General features: G+C 40.5%; 1 protein-coding gene across 1 annotated transcript in view; it reads left to right on the plus strand.

The window, feature by feature from the left end:
- Nucleotides 1–19,213, plus strand: part of LOC138196799 (neurexophilin-4) — a 44,699-nt gene extending 25,486 nt beyond the window's left edge. Inside the window, exon 2 of the mRNA XM_069147152.1 lies at nucleotides 17,829–19,213. Within this exon, the coding sequence (XP_069003253.1) occupies nucleotides 17,829–18,626 (798 nt within the window). The 3' untranslated portion in view covers nucleotides 18,627–19,213. The remainder of the gene's footprint in view (nucleotides 1–17,828) is intronic.

Consider the following 19,213-nt stretch of genomic DNA (forward strand, 5'->3'; position numbering starts at 1 on the left):
TACTTTCAGCCCGATGGAAAGACAGCAGCCAGGTGGGCCCGAGAGATATAGGCCTACTTACGCCACTGGATGGTGACACAAATAACCGCAGTGGACACAATTGTCTCTGGAAAGACACTCCTGTGTTTCTCTTTTCTGTTCATATCTGCTTTGATATTGGGCCTCGGAGTGTGAAACCAAGTCGAGTGATGGAAGACCGCAGTCTCTGGAGGAGGGCGAGCGAGGAGGAAAGAAAAAGGGAGGGAGCGTGTGAATGAATGTTTCGTACAGTTCTGGATGAGCAGAGACACTGACAGCCTCGCTCTGTCTTTCGTTCCGTCTTGGCCGCTGTTCTCGTTCGCTCTCAAAATATCATTACTGCTCTCTTCGACTCCTCCTTATCTTCAGACAGGATTTTATATGAAGTCCAGTACACACTAAGCAGTCGTTGGATTGATTAGGTTTCTATCTACGGTATACACCCGCCCCCCCATCTTGCAGCTCGTCCTGAGGAACAGAATGAGAGCAGGGCCGCTGGTCAGCACTCTGGTTTTCTGTTTCCAGATGGTAGATGTGAAAGATCCCAGTTAGGGGTCCCTGTGCTGCGTCCTTGAAAGCGGGTGATTTATACACTGGCAAAGGCATCCAAAAGGCAGCTGAGGAGAAAACTTTGTATACATTGTGTGCTCATATATGTCCGGTCGTATCTTTTGTCATATTTATCTTTTCTATCATGTGTAATTTTCAGTTCCTTTAATCAAATCAGTCCTTCAGAACACAGACATACTGGAGCTAATCTTGGGCTTTTTATGCTAATAATGCTGAAGGAATCGTGTCGCTCCGCAGCAGGTGTGTGTTTTTGTGTGTGTGCATAACCTTGAAGTGAACAGGGGAATGTCGCTATGCCCTGCTGCCAGCATCTCGGAGGGGTTTTATTCATTGGCACCTCCCACTGTTTTCCCTCCAATTAACTCTCCATCAGCCCAGATGAAGACAGTCTGCCCCAAGTCGGAGAGCCATGTATCCCCTCACAGTTTTAAGCTTTGCCCCACTCTGCCCCACGTGGCTTAAGCCCCAACGCTTGGAGAGCATCCTGCACTGTAAGCGAGTACCACACAGGGAAAGGCTTAGTCTTTTCATCTTTGTCTAATCATCCCATTACATCCCAAAAGTCAGCTGACTCCCTGACCAGGGTGGAGAGACTTTGAGGCTTTGGGCTCTGGCAGCAAGATGAGAGAAAATTAGGAAGGAATAAAAAATACTAAAAGTATTGAAAACAAAGACAGAACAGAAGAATAAGGAAATAGCAGGGAAATAATGGAAGGATGGATTTATGGAGGAGGACTGAAAAAAAAATCAAGGAAGGAAGGATTGAGAGTCAGTGACAGTTCTGGCCATGTGGATGTGTGGATGTATTGAGGGATGAAGGAGTCAATGCTGGAATAAGAAATAGACTTGAAAATATGGGTGAAAGGGCTGTCAAAACATAGTTCATTCTTTGGACATCACCAAATATGAACCAGATTAAGTTTTCCTTCTTTTTTTTTTAACCCTTGTTTTGGTTTAGTTGCTTTAGATTTGTTAATTCGTTAAGATGCTTGGGTAGGCTTGGGCTTGTTTGAACTTGCAACTCTATGTTAGCTTAATTAAAATGGCCTGTTGTCTAAACCTTTGTCTTGTTTATTTGATTTGAATTTGTTAGTTTATTGAACTCCTTTAGCAGATCTTTGAATTTATGCTAAAGTCTGTCTTGGTTAATTTCCTCAGTTTGAATGGACTATAGCTCCTTCTCTTAGCTGCAGCCGCTTGAACCAGAATGAGTCCAAAGCTATAATAAGTAGGCTATAGGGGGTAGGGACTGATTTCAATATTAATCTTCATTATGGTTGTCACCATATTATGAAAAGAAATATTCATTCATTTAGTGTGTTTTAAAGACACAGTCAGTTAACATCATGCCTGCTACGATGTTACTTTTTGTCTTTCTAAAAAAAAATATATTTTGATACAATAAAAATACTCAAATGAGTTTAGTGAACTTCAGCAGTGCATTCATTTATCTCATCATTTTGTGTCAGAAGAAGTTGTGTCAATACATTCTAAAGTGGTCTGAAAATAGTTAAGGAAGGATGGAGAGGTGAGAAGATTAAGGAAGAAACAGTCCCTACATGGACAAAGGGAAGGACAAATATATGAACAGCAGAAAGGAGGAAATAACAGAAGTATCATTAGTAAGTCATAATTCTATCAGTCCTGGGTTGATGGCTGGAAGTATGTAGGTAAGGAAGGAAGAACAAGGAACCGAAGGAAGAAAGAGTTGATGGAGAGAAGATGGAAAGAGGTAGCCTGGTGTAACCAGACCCAATTTCACTGTGTGACTATATGGGTTGAGGGAATTGTTTGCAGTTGTTGCATCCTACTGGGTGTACACCTCTGGTTAATTTGTAAAATGATTGGAGCAGCTTTAGCCAATTGGTATGTGTCGAGCCATTTAGACAAAAACGCTCGACTATAACGTTATCGTACTTACCCATCAGCAGTGGTCGCTGATTGGTCCGCTCGTCAAAGTAGCTGAGCAAACGTTAGTGCGTGCTGCTTTTTCAGGCTGTAATCACAGTGGAGAAAACTAAAGCTGTAATGAATAGTTCGGCAGAAGCACTGGGGCGGCACAGTGGTGCAGTGCTTAGCACAGCGCCTCGCATCGGAAAGGGTTTGAGCTCAAACCTGCTGGTCGGTTGAGGCCTGTCTGTGCAGAGTTTGCATGTTCTTATGTTCCCCCTGTGCATGCGTGGGTTTTCTCCGAGTGCTCCGGTTTCCTCCCGCAGTCTGAAAACATGCGTGCTAGGTTGATTGGTGATTCTGGTGATTGACTGGCCGTAGGTGTAAATGTGAGCATGAATGGTTGTCTGTCGGAAAGACGGTTGTCCCTATGTTGGGGGGCATTGGGAGATTAATAAATGAACATAATAAATGAACAGAGGGTGGGAAAAAAAATTCAGCAAGGGAAGACGGAGGTAAGAATCAGGAGCTAGCCTTAATGTCATGAGTGAGTGGATTGGTGGAAGATGGAAAAATGGAAAGTTGCATTAGAAAATGAAAAGGTTGGAAGTGGGGGATTAAGAGGGAAGGCAAAAGGCACAAGGAACAAGGTTTAATTGGGATGAAATGAAAGATGTAAAACTGGAGCTGCAAAAAAGAGTATTAAAGAAAGAAGGTTTGGGGGAAGCAGAAATGATGGAAGAATGGATGGATGATATGAGAAATGGAAGAATTGTCAGGATCTTGTTGTAGTCCTAGTTTTAAGAAGATTGAGACAAAGACGGAACGAACGAATATGTAAGGAAAGATGGAAGATCGGGGATGAGGGCAGTGTTGGGAGCAAAACTACATGGATGTATGAATGTGGAGTAAAAGAAGAAAAGAGGGCATAAAAAAGAGAAGTGAGGCAGAGGAGAAGATAAGGGATGTTTGAAGGAAGGGGGTGAGGAGAAGGAAATGTATGAAACAAGAAAAAGAGGGCAAATTCTTGGAGCATTTTAAATGTAAAAAAGTATGAAAGTGTACCAACCAACCTCAATAACCATACGTTTATATAAATGCTGTGTATTAGGTAAAAAGCACACGGGACAAAGCACTAGACACAAACGACGGCAGTTTAAAATGAAATGAAATTGGTTGTAGGCAGTGGGGACCGCAGGTGGCTGAAAAAAAAAGGGAAGCAAATGGAAGGGTCTTTATTATGGTGAGTAACTTTGACACGCTCGCGTTGCGCCCAGTGCCAGTCCATCCGTCATCCAGCTCTCCTACTGATGAGCACTGGAAACAAATCTGAGGAAGCCGGGCTTTATTTTGCCGCCTGGGTGACTTGTCGGAATCGTCACAAGCCCATGTGTCCCTGTTTCCCTCCCCAACTGTCGTCTCCCAGGCTCACTTTCACCCGCTGGGAATCTGTGCCTCTCTTCTCCCTGCTCTATTCATTATGCAGATAGCTTGTTTTTTTTTTTTGCTTTGCCAGTCCCTTGTGTTTATTTGATTCTTTATTTATCTCAAATGTTTCTGCTGTTTATCTGTTTGCCGAGGGTGTGCGTATATATATATGCTTGATAAGTTGTGAAACACAGAGGGCATCAATCACTGTCACTTAGCTGCTCAACATGTCGCTCATGCCGACGAAGCCCTCCTCCAAACCTTTTCTTGCTAAGTCTAACCTCGATGAATTTTAAGCTCTTTCAATACATACATCTATGAGAGGGAGAAGAAGTGAGAGAGGAGGGGGGAGAGTTGGATGAGGACAAGCACTTTTGTGCTGCTGCAATCTGAGTCAAATATATGTTTACACATTTACAAATGAGAAATCCAGGAGCACAATGTCAGTTCTCATATTCCTTGCCTGCCTGGTGCTGCGGCCACTCCTGTCGCAGACTTCTGCAAGTTATTTAGATGAATGATTAAAGTTAAGGCACAGCCAGCAAGAGTCCCACCACTCTTATTTAAGGAAGAATGGGCATGCTGTCATCTTTTGATGCATTGCCTGCCATCCTGCATGCAAACAAGACACCCTGACTCCGCCGAGGCGGCCCTACTGCCCTCGGTCCCTCCCTTCCTCTCAGATGTGTCCCCAAAGAGTTGCTTTTGGGTGATTGATCAGGTGGCTGCCGTGGCATCACTGGAGACAAGTGTGAAGTCTGCCCACCCGGCAAGCCAGGCAAAAACACTCAGGCATGCTGATCTGATGCGATCACTGAGATAAGAGGAACAAGGGAGGACTAGTGCACACAGTTGATCTATGGCCACTGAAGTCTTGCCCCTGAGAGGGAAATCTTCTAATGGCTTTATAGATAAAGTATCCCATTGTATACTTTCATTTTTGTCTGGCTTTGGTCAAACTGCGTAGAGAGATGTTTGAGAAAATGAATGCAGCACACGGGACATTCGCAGTATTTCCACCATCCTGTTTTTGAACTGATTGAAAAAAAATTAATTCAGGGTCCAAGTTAGCAGTTTGGGAGAATCCAGTTGTTCACCAAACCACAATTAGCGTCTTCTGTTTTTAAATTGTATTTTACTTTAACAGATTCATAATTTATTTGTTCATTCATTTTCCAATTAATTTTGATATCACGTTAATATTCTTCAATATTACTTGTTCCACAAAGACCAGAGGTTGTTTAAGGAGAATGAGTGACCATAACCTCACTGTTACACACCATCTTAATGCCTGTACATCATAAAAGTTAACAAAAACGGACTCTTCTAAGTTATGATACCTCGTTTTAAAATTATAGAATGTCCATAAGAGTCTACTTGCATAGGCTTTGATAGACAGTCAACATTTTCAGGTAGAAAAGCAAGTAGAAACCTCTTACACACACCTACTGTCTCAAAGAAAAGATGTTAAAGAGTAGAATGTACATTCCTCTTTAAATCAAATAAAACAAATGTTAATAATTGTCCAGTCGTGCTTTAAATTTCAGAAATCAGTGTAATATTAAGGCAGTTCTTCCTGCTGGCAGTTTCAAACGTCCTTACATGAACTTCCTCTTAAGTTTTTGTGAATTGCATGTAAGGTAGTGACGGCTTCAGCGAAAGGTTTTTGTTTCAGTTGGTTGCACAGCCGGTTTGAATTGTTTTAAATGCTGTTGGTTCGTACCAGATTGTTGGCTCAGTGCCCTCAGTTCACTGTAGATCCCATATTGTCATGGTACCTCGTTGTAGCTTTAGTACAATACCTTTCTTAAATGAAGCCGACGTGACCAGCACCACTGAGATTTTATGTTTTGTGAGAAAAACAAAGGCCAACTGGGCACAAACATCACTCTATACCACAAACAGGGCAAATGCTGCTTTGCTTCTATTGTTAGTCCCAATAATATTAAAATGCAGTGGATAAACAGACCTTAACTTAAATGATTATCTTAAAAGGTTGCTGATATATTTTGAGTTCTTCTCTGGAGTTTTTAAGAGGTCTTTAAACATGAGTTTAGCTTCCTCCATAGACCTCTGTTCACTTTCACATGTACATGTATGTATGTATGTCTATGTATGTGCATGTCAAAATGTATGTACATGAAGGTCCATATCAAATAGAATATCACTATAGTCATATTTATAGTTGTTAAAATTAACAAATATAACTAAGAGGACTGTTATAGTCTTTGGATTTTATTTAGGCTGTTGTTGTTTTTTTGTCACATAAGAAATTCAAAAAACAGTTTTCGTAGCTTAGGCTGTGGCTGCAATGTTTAAATGTACATGAATTAATAGCTCCAACACACAATTCTGGCACTGATGAACAATGGGTTGTTTGGTTTGCGTGCTTACTTGGCAGTGGATTGTGCAGTCTCATGGGTTAACATTTTACACAGCTCCATAATCCCGCTGCGTTTTACAAAAGATGGTGTTAACAGGAGCAGCATTGTTTGTTTAGGGGAATTAATCTCCATGAGCACATAGACTTGTTTTAGTCCCATGTGCTGTACAGGAGGTATGTCATTCCAAGTAAAACGGAAAAACAACTCATTTTGTCATCTTTCCAGTTTTTGGTTGTGGCTGGCTATTCTTAATTTGTGAATCAGTGGACTGAGATGTGCACTGGAGAAGTTTACAGCGGAGAGGAGAGTGACAGGTGGATCCAGTTTAGCTTCTGATGCAGAGAGAGAAGCAGCTTCAGGTTTAAAATTTAAGTACGTTGGTTAAAAGAGGGTTTTAAACTGGTTGTTCCCTCTAATTCACCAGACAGATTTGAGAATGATATTGATTCAATATCTCTTTCGGCAAGGATGCAAATTGCTAGAATTCCAAAAATGTTGAACTGTTTCTTTAAATACATGCACGGGGTTTTGCTTGATGGAGGTGCTGCAGGATATTATGGTGTTCTGTTCTGAGTGCTCTGCTTTTAGCAAGGTGGTCGATTGTCCTTTTAAAAAGGAAAGAAAAGGGATACTGTAAGATAATGTCTGACAACCTGTCTGACTTACTGACCTCTCTTGATCTCTGTGGCAGACTTTCAGTCAAAACATAACCGAACTGGTTTAACTGGTGGTGGGGATACACTTGGTATAAAAGTGGATCTAGTTTGAACAGTAATAGCAAAAGTTCCCAGACATTTTCATTTGCACATTTGAGTAGGTTGAGTTGGTTAAATGATGAAAAATAAACCTTTATAGAAATAAATATACAGCAAAAGACAAAACAGAGAAGCTTCTCTATGACAAAACAATGAAACACATAAAAAATTGGAAAACTTGTTCTTACACCGCATGTTTTACCTTACGCATCACAACTGGGGATTTCAGCATTTCCCCCTCAGTCCAATCTCAGCAGCATCTGCAATATTTTGCAATATTGTCAGTTTATTACACTTAAGCCACCACACAATACCCTCATAAATTCTTTTATGTAGACATCAGATGGCAGAGTACTGTCTCGCATGCTTTGTTCTTTCTTTTTGTCTGTCTTTCTTTTCTTTCTGTCTTTCTTTCAAAAAAACTTGGTTTTTATTTGCTGTATATTGTACACGCTGCATATACAGATTTTTCAAAGTGAAACTTTTGCTCCTGATCAGTCGGCGCACTTATTAAATTTAGTGTGAAATATGGAAAAAGGACTTTATCCCTTCTTTAACTGAAATTATTGCAGAACTGAGCTGGTCTTCTTGAAACAATATTACAGATATTACTTCTCAAGAAACCTCTGATTATTCTCTATGGGGTGAAGTGATTCTCATTTTTGTCTTATTGCACTCATAATCTCACTGTGTGTCGTATATATATTGTCTTTTTACCTTTTCTCTGTTTCTTTGCACTTTCGCCTCATATTGTCTTACAGACCTCTGCTTTTTCTACATTCATTCTCTTATTCCTTTTCTTTTTCTCCCTTACTGTGTTATCTGTCCCGGCTCCATTTCCTTGCTCCCTGATACTCCCTGACTCAGTAGCTTTCATTTTCATGATAATCCAGCGACACCACTGGACTGCGAAATCGCTTTTACTGCTTTTTCTTTCTCTCCTTTCCCCCCCTCTGTCTCCCTGTGTCTCTCTTTCTCTCTCTCTCTCCATTTTCCCCCCTGCTGGTTTATCTTTTTCCCTCCTGGCTTTATTTTGCTTTTTGTAATTAAATGTCATTTTCAGTTCTCCCATTTTGTTCTTTTTCAGGGGTGGGGTAGGGGGGCTAAAAGTTAAAAGTTTATTTTTTTTATGATATGATTATTGTCAAAACAAAGCGCCGTCTCAGCCACAGTACCATACAGCTTTCTCTGTCCTCCTTTCCTCACCAGTTATTACTGCAGCAATTAAAACTTTGTACTTTCATTAGATGTCCTTTCACCAAATGGACAAACAATGAACTTCTATCCAATCTATTGTGTTTGTTAACAGCTCCGTCCAAATCCATACATTGTCACTTGTCACTCAGCTCCAAATTGTGGAGATAGCAGGCGAAGCAAAGCAGCCCTGACAGTCCTTCTTTTCAGCCACATCTTGTGGAGGGTAGTGCCATGTTCATAACAGCTGGGATTTGTAATCCCCAGAATGAGACCTGAGGGTCAGCCCTGAAATGCTACAGGGAGGCATCTATGATGTTTCCTGTTGTATAAATGCTCATAGAGCCTCACCTCTCTCTCCTGTCATTGAAAGCAGCACTGCACTCTGAACTCTTTTTGGATTTCTTAGGTCTTCCCTCTGTTTGTAGGAGTGAGCCCTGAAATGTCCTGCTGACTCCAGAGATCGGTTTCACAAAAAGACAAATTTACTCTAAGATTAGTATAATTAAAATTATATTTGTTCATATAATTAAAATTATATTTGAGTTATTTTAAGCCTAAAGATTAATCAAACCTACATCCAGGCTAACGTAAAACTATGAACTACGTTTCTATGGTAACACTCATTGACGCCTGCTGACGAGAGGCAGAAAAAATAGACTGTGTTTTTTTTTGAATACATTTTTTGGTAATCTATTTGCTGAATTTCCCAGTAAAATATCCTTGTAACTATTAAATTCTCCAACGAGGCATGAATCCAGTGAAGGGAGTTGAGTTATATGATGCAGTTTTTCTGTCAGTTATGTTTTCTAGTTTTTAGTTTGAAGTAACAATCACCTTACTCAGAATTTATTGCAAATTACTCCTATTTATGGTAGACAACAGCTGAACAACAGATGTTCAACAGATATTTTCAGAAGCTAAGGTCTGAGGTCAGAATTTGATTCTGCCATTTTTCAGCTGGTCACCTATTACCTGCTCAGCTGCATCTAATTATCAGTAATCAATAGAGATACACTGATCTGATATGCCAAATCTATATCTGTGCCTATACTGATCTTATTATGCATTTTTGATATCTGTTATTGTTATATTGTATGGCTTAAATTACCTTGCAATAGAAAATCTCTCCTGTGAGCTCAACACAATGAGGCACAGATTTTAAATCTGATACCAAACCAAGCAGAAAAAGTTAGATTATGCCTCCTCAGTAATCAGTACCAGCACATAAAGAGTTAGTCTTGGCCAAAAGTCTATACCTTTGTGTTTTTGTATCTGTGCCTACCTGCTGTGCCTGCCTGGAACCTGTTTCCTTGATTGTACAGAATGGTGTCATGTATTGTGATTGTTTCTTGCAGATGAACAGCAGCAAACAGCTTTTTATAATGCCTGCTGTGTGTCCCATGTCTGATTCCAGGTCCACACCGTGTTTTCCACAACTATACAGTAACAGTGATTTCAGCTGCTGTATACACAGTTTCATTGTCTTTCATTTATTAGTGGTATTGTATGACCTGAGAGTTTCACCTTTAGGTCCATCTCCATCATAATGGTAATAATCTGCATGTTGATGTTGCTGGACTTCCATCATATGCTTAAATGTGAGCAGCGACCCTCTGTTTGTGAAAGCACGAATATAAAAACAAGCAGCTCTCCAACATTTCCCTGACCTTGAAATACCTTTTGCCCATCTGTATAGTATTTGGGTGCCAACTTCAGAGTGCACAGTAAACAGGTGGGAGGTTCATTCAGATGAGGCAAGGGAAAACAAGTTGTTGGTGTTTTAATGTAGATATACAGAATTGATATTAAAGGCGTTAGATGAGCAACACGTGAGCAAAGCAGCAGCTCTGATGATGCCGCATCTGTGTCTATACACTGTCGGAGGCGTTGAGACGCAGCGTTGGGCTGCAGGAAACAGTTTGAAAGCTCTCACAGCCGAACACATAATCACTATGGTTTTGTTTGTAAAACGCTGGTAAAGAGATCTAAAAACATTTATGTGCTAATAGCACGAGTACAAAGAAAGTTATTATGTGCCCAGTGTAGACAAGCCTGGCTCTGTAAGACTATTGCTCAAAGCTTTAGTTTGTGTCTGGAAACGCGGCTCACATTGACAAGAGCCGTCCAATCAGCGACCAGTGTCTGTGGTTAAGTGTGATGACTTGGCCGAGCATTATCTTTGTAAATGTGGTTGCAGCGGTGGTAGAGCTTATCATGCATTCTGATTGGTTAAAGCTTCTCCAAAAGTTTCAGAATTAACCTGCAAATAATTACCTACAGAGCATAACCAGACCCATGCAGTGAATTTGGCTCTGGTAGCACTTCTCATTTCTCTGTTGGTCATGATTTTATCAACAGAAAAATGCTTAAAACATGAACAAACTCATTCCCTTGAGAGAAAATGCATTTGAACTTGAATGAAAAAAATATTTTCAACATGGTGAAAGCCGTGAAATTGATCGTCCTTTATCTACAAGTTTATATAGTTGCAACATGCAACAAATTTGACCGATTTGATACCATATGAAAAACCTTATTTGACAGTAGTCGGAGAGATGCCGAATGTTGTCTCATCTGCAGTGCCAGAGTCAACGGCCTTTATGCACAACTGTTTTTATGAATTATGTGGAAATGATACCAGGCTGCGACAAAATCCCAACTTGACTCACATCAGACAGGTTCTGTTTGGTTCTGTGTCGTGCCTGTTTATGTAAAATACATGAGATTACATGAGCTCCTTTCCAGTTTAAAATCTGCTGATCGTACTGTCAAAATGCATTACTGCAGACAAAAGTATGATTTCCTGGAGAATTTGTTGAACTATTGGCATCATGCATCACTGTGTTTGGCTCAGCTAATTCAGAGCTATTAGACCAGTGGTATGACTGATTTGCTAACCTCCACATCCTCGAATCTAGTTTCCACCTCACCCAGCTGTTTTGCTCTTTTTGTGCTGCAGTACCTACATGAAACAAAATCAAGTTGCCAACACTATCCACATAAGAAGTACTACCCTCTACTTGTAACTGTGATTAAGATCAGACTCGAAATTACCATCCCTTTATTCTTGTTAAAAAAACGTTCACCCAATCTGAAGGGAGCCTCAGACTTTGAGGTACTGACCCTCACACAATCACTTCACACTTAGCTCTAAACAAACTGCCACAGCATGCTCTGACTATCGCAGCCCAATGAAGCCTACAGATCTTGACTTGCTCAGTCAGTGTAAGTGAATGAGGGATCTCAGGGTCATCTAAACACCTGAAATGGAAAGGAAATTAGACAGTTGAAATGAAAAGCATTACATTTTCAGGGCTTTTCATCTCATTTCATAATGCAGCGGCAAATGTGTCAGAAATTTGTAAAATTTTCATCTTTGAAGTTCAAAACTAGAATAAGATAACTTTCTTTACTTTAAGATGTTCAGCTTTCCACCAGCATAGATATGCCTCTTTCAGGAATGGTGGAGGAGCATTTAAGGTAAACAGAGACTTCAAAGTAAAAACTGATGTGCATTCAGCTTTATAACATCTTGGCCTCGGTTTGTGCCCATAGAGATACTCTGCAGCCTGTCTCAGCCTTCTAGAGGAAATATGAAGTAAACCTGCTTCTAATCACAACAAGGAGTAAAGCACAAGAAACAGCAAGTAAAAAAAAAAAAAAAAAAAAATCAGTAGTTGGCATCAGAGCATGTGGTTTTTAGTGCAGTGGGAGTGGAACTGTTCATTTGACTCCTATGTGTGACAGCAGATCAATGTAGGCTAGAGCGCAGATAGAAATGAATTGATTGTCACCAATAAAACTCCAATTAAACAAAAGGAACAAGCCTGAGAGAGAGCTCAGAGACATGCAGCTCTCATCTTCACATCAGTCCTTTGGGGGATGAATGGCAGGCCAGGAGGCAGGAGAGGGAGTCTGATGTGGGCCGGGGGGCCGGTGAGCATGGTTCATTTCCTCTGAATACTCTTGCTATCAAGGAGGTGGGGAAGTTATGGATGGATGTGAGAGTGAGTGAACTGCAGATGGAGGATCAGATAGCCGATAGACAGAGATGTGTGTGAAAAGAAGGAGAGAGCAGAGACAGAGGAGCTGCCACTGATCCAACACTCTCCTTAATGATGAAAAGAGATCTTAATTGTGGTGACACGTGATATATCAGGTTTCAGCAGTCAATCGTAGAGCTCATCTGACCTTATTTAATACGTTTCTTTCTTTTAATAAGTTTCTTTCTGACACTAAACCCTTCTCTATCTGCCTCTAGGGAAGTCCCGTCATTTTCTTCTGTCAGTTTTGTCTCTGTCTTTGCTAACTCATAATCTCCTCATCGAACAATCCCGACATTTCATTCTTGCGTGTACTTGCAGGTAGGCTATGGGCCTTCCATCTAAGCAGAGACTAAGGATGCTTTTTGCTCACACAAACCTCCAAATGAAATTAAAGATGATTAATGTTCCGCAGCCCTAGAAAATGTACAAGATCTCCCTGCTCTCTCTTCTCCTCATCTCACTTCTCCACTAATAACATTTTCTTCACTATCTCCCTCTATCTCCCAAGCTCTGTAATCTGATTGTTCTCTCTATGATTGTGCTGTTATTGAGTTGCCTGGATCATACATATGTATAAGTCCACCACAATACTTATTCCATCCTCCGCTATTATTTTCTGCAGCATCCAACCAAACAGGAATTCCTTTCTTAAATGGAGGAAACACTAATACCATGTTGACACGGGTAAAGCTCTACTATGTGGAAGAGAGGACTTATACCATCCTCTGTAGTCCGGTTTTTACTGAACTTAACTTTTCAGTGTTTTTTAGTAAACTGGAATCCTATAAAGGTATTTCTGAATTTGGATTGTCTGAAAGTAGGTGTTTTTCTTGACACGGTTGGTTCAACCTTGTTGTGGTGCATCTCCTTTTGTTGAGAGAGACAAATGACACCTGTATTTTCTGTAAAGTACAACACAAAACAATTTGACTCCCAGCTAGCTCCACCTTATCAATGTTCAATCCAGATTTTTATCCATGCTGCATGCCTTCAGCATGTTGGTCAGTCTGTTGTTTGGTCCCTGTTTTGGTCCGATATATTTATCCAAATATTTTTCTTATACTTGCGTGCTTATATTCCATCAATATGTGTTACACTTTTCCCAAATATTTATAATCTGATTCATACACAAACCTCTAAATATACAAGTTTAGCTTGTTTGTATTTTCTGTTTTTATGTGATTAATGCAGTACTTTGTACTTTTGTACTTTATTAAAGATCCCACCTAAATCAGACGTAACATTAGTGTGGAACATAGACAGATAAATACCTCTGGAGTACTTATTTTATTACTTGAAACTAACTAACTAACAAACATAAAAATCATAACAGGACTAAATATATAAAAATAAAAAACACACATTGTAGTATGTACAAATTTGGGCAAAGTCAGCACTTAGTAAACTAAAATAAAATAACTAAAATAAAAGATATCACAGCTTGCAAACATTTTATTTATCCATCTTCTCTGCAGATCACTTGAATTTCTGAGATATTTTTAGACTGTTTTGCACACAAATCTGCCAACAGATTTTCAATAATGCTCAAGTCAAGGTCGTTTATAGTGGAGTTTGTGGTCTGGTTTGGATTGTTGTCTTGTTGTAGAAGCCTTTTCAGTTTCACTTTTTTTACTGACTTACAGACATTTGCAGACATTTCAAGCTGTGGAATTGCCAGCTGACGGGCAATCCTAATGGCAGTTCCTGACCTACCTTACAAGTCCTAATGAGTCAATTAAGGCTTGACGAGTAGTTTTGTAAGTTCATGAAATAAAAGGCAACAGTGCGTTAACATTTGAAGTAAAGCTCATTTTGCATGTCTATAAACTGAGGGGTTGTAATTACTTCTTCTCCCTTTGAAAGTCAACAAAATCTTTAATTTGTCCAAGGGTGGCCAAACGTCTGCTGTCAACTGTAAGTTTCTTTCAGATCGAACCTACAAGCCTGTTAATAAAGAGTGTCTGTTTCTTGGTTATTTGTGTGTGTGTGTGTGTGTGTGTGTGTGTGTGTGTGTGTGTGTGTGTGTGTGTGTGTGTGTGTGTGTGTGTGTGTGTGTGTGTGTGCACTTAGCTTCACCAACTCTTTATCGCACCAACAGTACCCCTCTGGCTATTGCTCTAAAAGTTACTTCTCACTCATTGTAACTGAAGTGAATACAGGCTGAGGAGGAAGAAAAGCACAAAGCTTTATTTTTCAAACTGTCAATCTCTCGCTGGATGCGGCAGCCTGATATGACCTTTATAGCAAACATCTGCTGTTTCAAAAAGTCTATAGCTTATGGATTTCATGTCAAGAGAAAATATCAGATATTTCTTCTAACAAATCCTCACCTTTTAAATGGATTTACTGTCAAGCACAAAAAATGTCATATTTATGCTAATAGAAAGTCCATCCATTTATTGGTTTCTGTTCTGTTCATTTTATTACTTTCGTGCCACAGAAGAAGAAGCCCTTCCTCCATACTCATCTTTCTCCACTCAATCGATGTTTGTTAAAGTTGCTGACTGTGTACAGTTGCTTTTCACCCCATTCAGAAAGACTCACGCCAACCTCGGGCCCCAACATAAAAATCATTTTTGAGCTTCATGCAGTTGACCCTGAAGGTTAGGTTGAGGTTCATGGTGTGATGTTGCTGCTGAAGATGGTTAAGGAATATGATGATGGTGCTAGTTCGAGCTCTGTGCCATAAGCTAGAGAAATGATTAGGACTGCACTAGCAGACTGTTCGCCTGACAGATGGCAACACATGGAGCTAGCTGACAGCACTGCTGACAGCGCATTCACAGGAAGTCCCCATATTGCATGCACTGTACACACTGTTTGTTGTTGTACATATTCTGATGCTTTTCTGCCATCAACCATTACTTATTCCTACCTGTCAATGCCAAAGTCAGCTCACATTACTTATTCACCAGCTTGAAATTGCAAGACCTCTGCATAGGGCTTCTCAGAGTCTTTTAAAAATCTGCAGTGAGACATTATCACAGTCACTGGTCATTTATCAGAACCTTTCTTTTTTTGGTAATTCATTCCTCCAGTGGTCGATAAACTTTCAGTTATTTTCTCCTCAATCAATCTACTTAGAAACCAGCTCTGCAGGCGTGTTAATGAATGGCCAGCAGAAATAGATACATTAATTGAATGACTGAATACATTAGGAGCTGTATTGAGTGCTGCACTTTTGCCTCAACGAATAGCAGTATGAAGCTGTTATTAGGTTCAGTGATTGATGAAAGATGAAGACAGCTTCGGCACAAACCTGTCGGTTCCACTGCCCTGGATAGGACTGAAGGGAGACAGAAACTGTCCTCGCATGAGTACACACAAAGATGTGATCCTGTACTTGTTTTGAAATAATGTTTTCATTTTCATTATTTATTTTTTTTAAAGGGGGGCTTGTTTATCCACTAGGAGAATAGTTTTAAACTCCATCCAAATGCATCCTCAGGGGAAGTGTATGTAACCCCTCTGAATAGTTGTAATACTTCTCACTGTCACTTCCTGACAGCGCTAAGCTTGAAGTCTGCATGTGTGCCAGTGTGTGTGTGTGTGTGCCTGAGTGTGTGTGTGTGTGTGTGTGTGTGTGTGTGTGTGTGTGTGTACATATATGCATATGGATGGGAGCATGGCAGTGATGTGATTGATGAGACATGAAAGAGAGCAGAGCAAGATTTCCAGTCAATCAGCCCTTGTGAATAACCACCTAGGCTGTGGATTAAAGGCAGAAAGCTGTCTCAACAAACAAAGGCTCACATCCATTACCTTACATGCAGAGTTGTTTTGCTCTCCGGAGCAACATTGACAACAAAATTAAAGTGTGTTAACAAAAATAGATGGGTTTTTTTCTTTGAATTCAGGAGATGAAACGTAGCAAATTCTAACAACCAGGATGCTCGTGGAAATAAAACCCGTGTGAGGTAAAAAGAATAATACAAGAGAGTGACCTGTACACCATTTAAGATTGTAAAAACGTGTAAAACGAAATGGAACACAATTATATTATTTCACTATGTGTATATTTTATTTTTGTCCTGACAGAACCAAGATTGAAATGGACTTAGTGTATAATTTACAGTCCACCTCTGATGTCTTCAGCATGTCTTTAACTCGATAAAAGTAAAGTCAGCCAAGGACTCGTTTGAGGTTGCTTGTTCAACACCCAGCACTGACAGTTGTTTATTTCAGCTTTTGGCCAACTATTTAATATCAAATGCCTTTGAACAATGTACTGAACCTGTTAACTACCCCAGTACTGCAGCTACTTCCCCTGACTAGGCCAAATTATCCTGATATCGGTTGTCATTTGATATTCAGTTTTAGTGGGTTCCTGACACCTGATCAGTTTCCTAATCAATCAACAAGTTGACACTCATGGATATCTTATTTAATATAATTGGAGTCATATTTACATATTGTGTCAAGTGCAGTCTTGACAAAGCATAGAAGTAATAGGTCTGATTTGTGCAAAAGGACCAAACAAAACATGCATTGCAAGTAAGCATAATGTGTAAGATTAATCAAAATATAGTGTTTGACCCCCTAAAATATGTATTTGGGTAGAGATTATTTGTAATGATGGAAAATAAACAATGAAGTATTTTTTTCTAATTTCAAGTCCTTCAGAACAACACCTATAAAGGTTTTTTGAGCTGATTGTCTTTGTGGGAAGATGCCATCCTTTGTCTAAGCCTCTATAACAGTGTGGTTTAGGTTTGCTTTGTGCACAAAAACGTGGTTATTGTTTTGTGGGTGGCTGTGGTAGGTGGTATTCATGGGTGAATGGAAAACAGTGTAAAAGCACTTTGAGGCCGCAAAGGTGAAAATGTGCTATACAAGTGCAGACCATCTACCTTTTACCATTCAATCCACGCCTCTTTCAGTCCACATGCCAAAGTGTCCATGGGCAAAAAACAGAATGCCAAATTGCTCCTGATGAAAGGGTGAGCACCTTGTATGGTCACCAGCGTCATTGGTGTGTGTGTGTGTGTGTGTGTGTGTGTGTGTGTGTGTGTGTGTGTGTGTGTGTGTGTGTGTGTGTGTGTGTGTGTGTGTGTGTGTGTGTGTGTGTGTGTGTGAATGGGAGGCAAAAGTTTTATATGCTATATAAGAGCAGACTATTAACCATTGAGGAGACCTTTGCTGTCATGGTTACAACAATAACCACTTGGTTAAGGTCAGGGCTGAAGGTTGAAAGAAACCATCACTGAGTATTGCCCACTGGTCTCCCAAGGCCAAGTCTCCCATGGCAAAGTCTGACGTTTTTCTGACCCACCCATCTGTCCTGACTTCCACTTTGTGGCCCTATAAGAATAAAGCTCTGTTTCCTCCTTTACTCCCAATGGACAGGAATCTTAATTCCTACAGGATTTGTCACTTGAATACAAAAATGTTTTTTTAGGCATTTTCTGAAATGTCAGATGCTGTTTGTTTTTTTTTGTTGTTGAGAGGTCAGTCTGCTAGAAGAATGTGTGAAAAGACAAATTGAATAACCTTTGGCACATTGTGAAGAAAGTTTTCCTCTTTTTGTGTCTCCTCTGCAGGTCCAAGGATTGGAGAAGCAAGTAGACTTCTCAGATCTGGGCCCAGTGGAGGCGGTGATGAAGACTCTTCCGTATGGCATGGGCGGAGGCCCAGTCGGAGGAGTAGTTAAGCCTCCGTACCAAACCCGCATCTTCTCCACATCCATCGACCAGACACCCATGAAATCCAAGCAACCCACCTACAGTTTCTTTAACCCGTATGACTCATCCCGTAACCAGTCCATGCTACTGGACCAGACAGGCGGCTACCGCTCCAAGCGCAAGCCCTCCCTAAAGACAGCCATGAAGACCAAGAAGATTTTCGGCTGGGGAGACTTCTACTTCAATGTCAAGACCATGAAGTTCAGCTTGTTGGTGACAGGGAAGATCGTGGACCACATCAATGGGACATTCACTGTTTACTTCCGCCACAACTCCTCCAGCCTGGGAAACGTGTCGGTCAGCATCGTGCCGCCAACCAAAGTGGTGGAGTTTGAGGTCCTTCAGCACCCCCACACCCAGCAGGTCGTCCAGATCCAGGAGACGCAGCAGTCCACCATGGACCCCAAAGAGGCAAAGACCCTTAACTGTCGGGTCGAGTATGAGAAAACCAACAGGTCCAAGAAGTCCAAACCCTGCCTGTACGATCCGTCTCAGACCTGCTTCACAGAGCACACCCAGTCCCACGCTGCCTGGCTCTGTGCCAAACCCTTCAAGGTGATCTGCATCTTCATCTCTTTCTTTAGCATCGACTACAAGCTGGTTCAGAAAGTGTGTCCGGACTACAACTTCCAAAGTGAGCACCCTTACTTTGGATAAATAAATTAGGCTGAACTGAAAAGAGAAAAAAGAGACAATGTTAACGACACCAATGATGAGTATAATGATAATGACAGGAATGACAGTCATATTGATTACAATGAAGAAGCAGGGGACAGTTTTTTTGCCTCTAAACTGCTGTGAATTGTGGATTTAAATCATGTATAATCAGAGTTATGGATGGTTACGATACGGCTGACTTCTCTGACTTATTTTCCAACTTTGTATTTGTTATCTTCTGTTTTTATTTGTTTCTTTTCTGTAAATAATGTACTCAACCTCAGCAGACTTATTGTTTTTAGATATTTATTTCTCAGTGTTATTACTTTCTGCAGTTGGAGAATTCGGTTAAAAAGCAGTTGGAATCAGTATTATGCCCTTCGAGTGCAAAGTGAGCCTCTGAGGCAGCTGTGCTGTGCCATCACTGTGTGGCGGACGTAACGTTCTGGTAGACTGACTGTTAATCATCCTTTCGGCTCTACATTTCAAACCCTGGATATAAGAGAGTTATATGTATGAGAAATGCTATGCTGGATATGCATACAATATACTGTATGAAAAAGCACATTAAAATCTCTTAAACTGTC

Source organism: Embiotoca jacksoni, unplaced genomic scaffold (assembly GCF_022577435.1).
Source record: "Embiotoca jacksoni isolate LCO1_2020_lvr unplaced genomic scaffold, fEmbJac1.0.p SCAF_1, whole genome shotgun sequence".
Classification (NCBI taxonomy): domain Eukaryota; kingdom Metazoa; phylum Chordata; class Actinopteri; family Embiotocidae; genus Embiotoca; species Embiotoca jacksoni.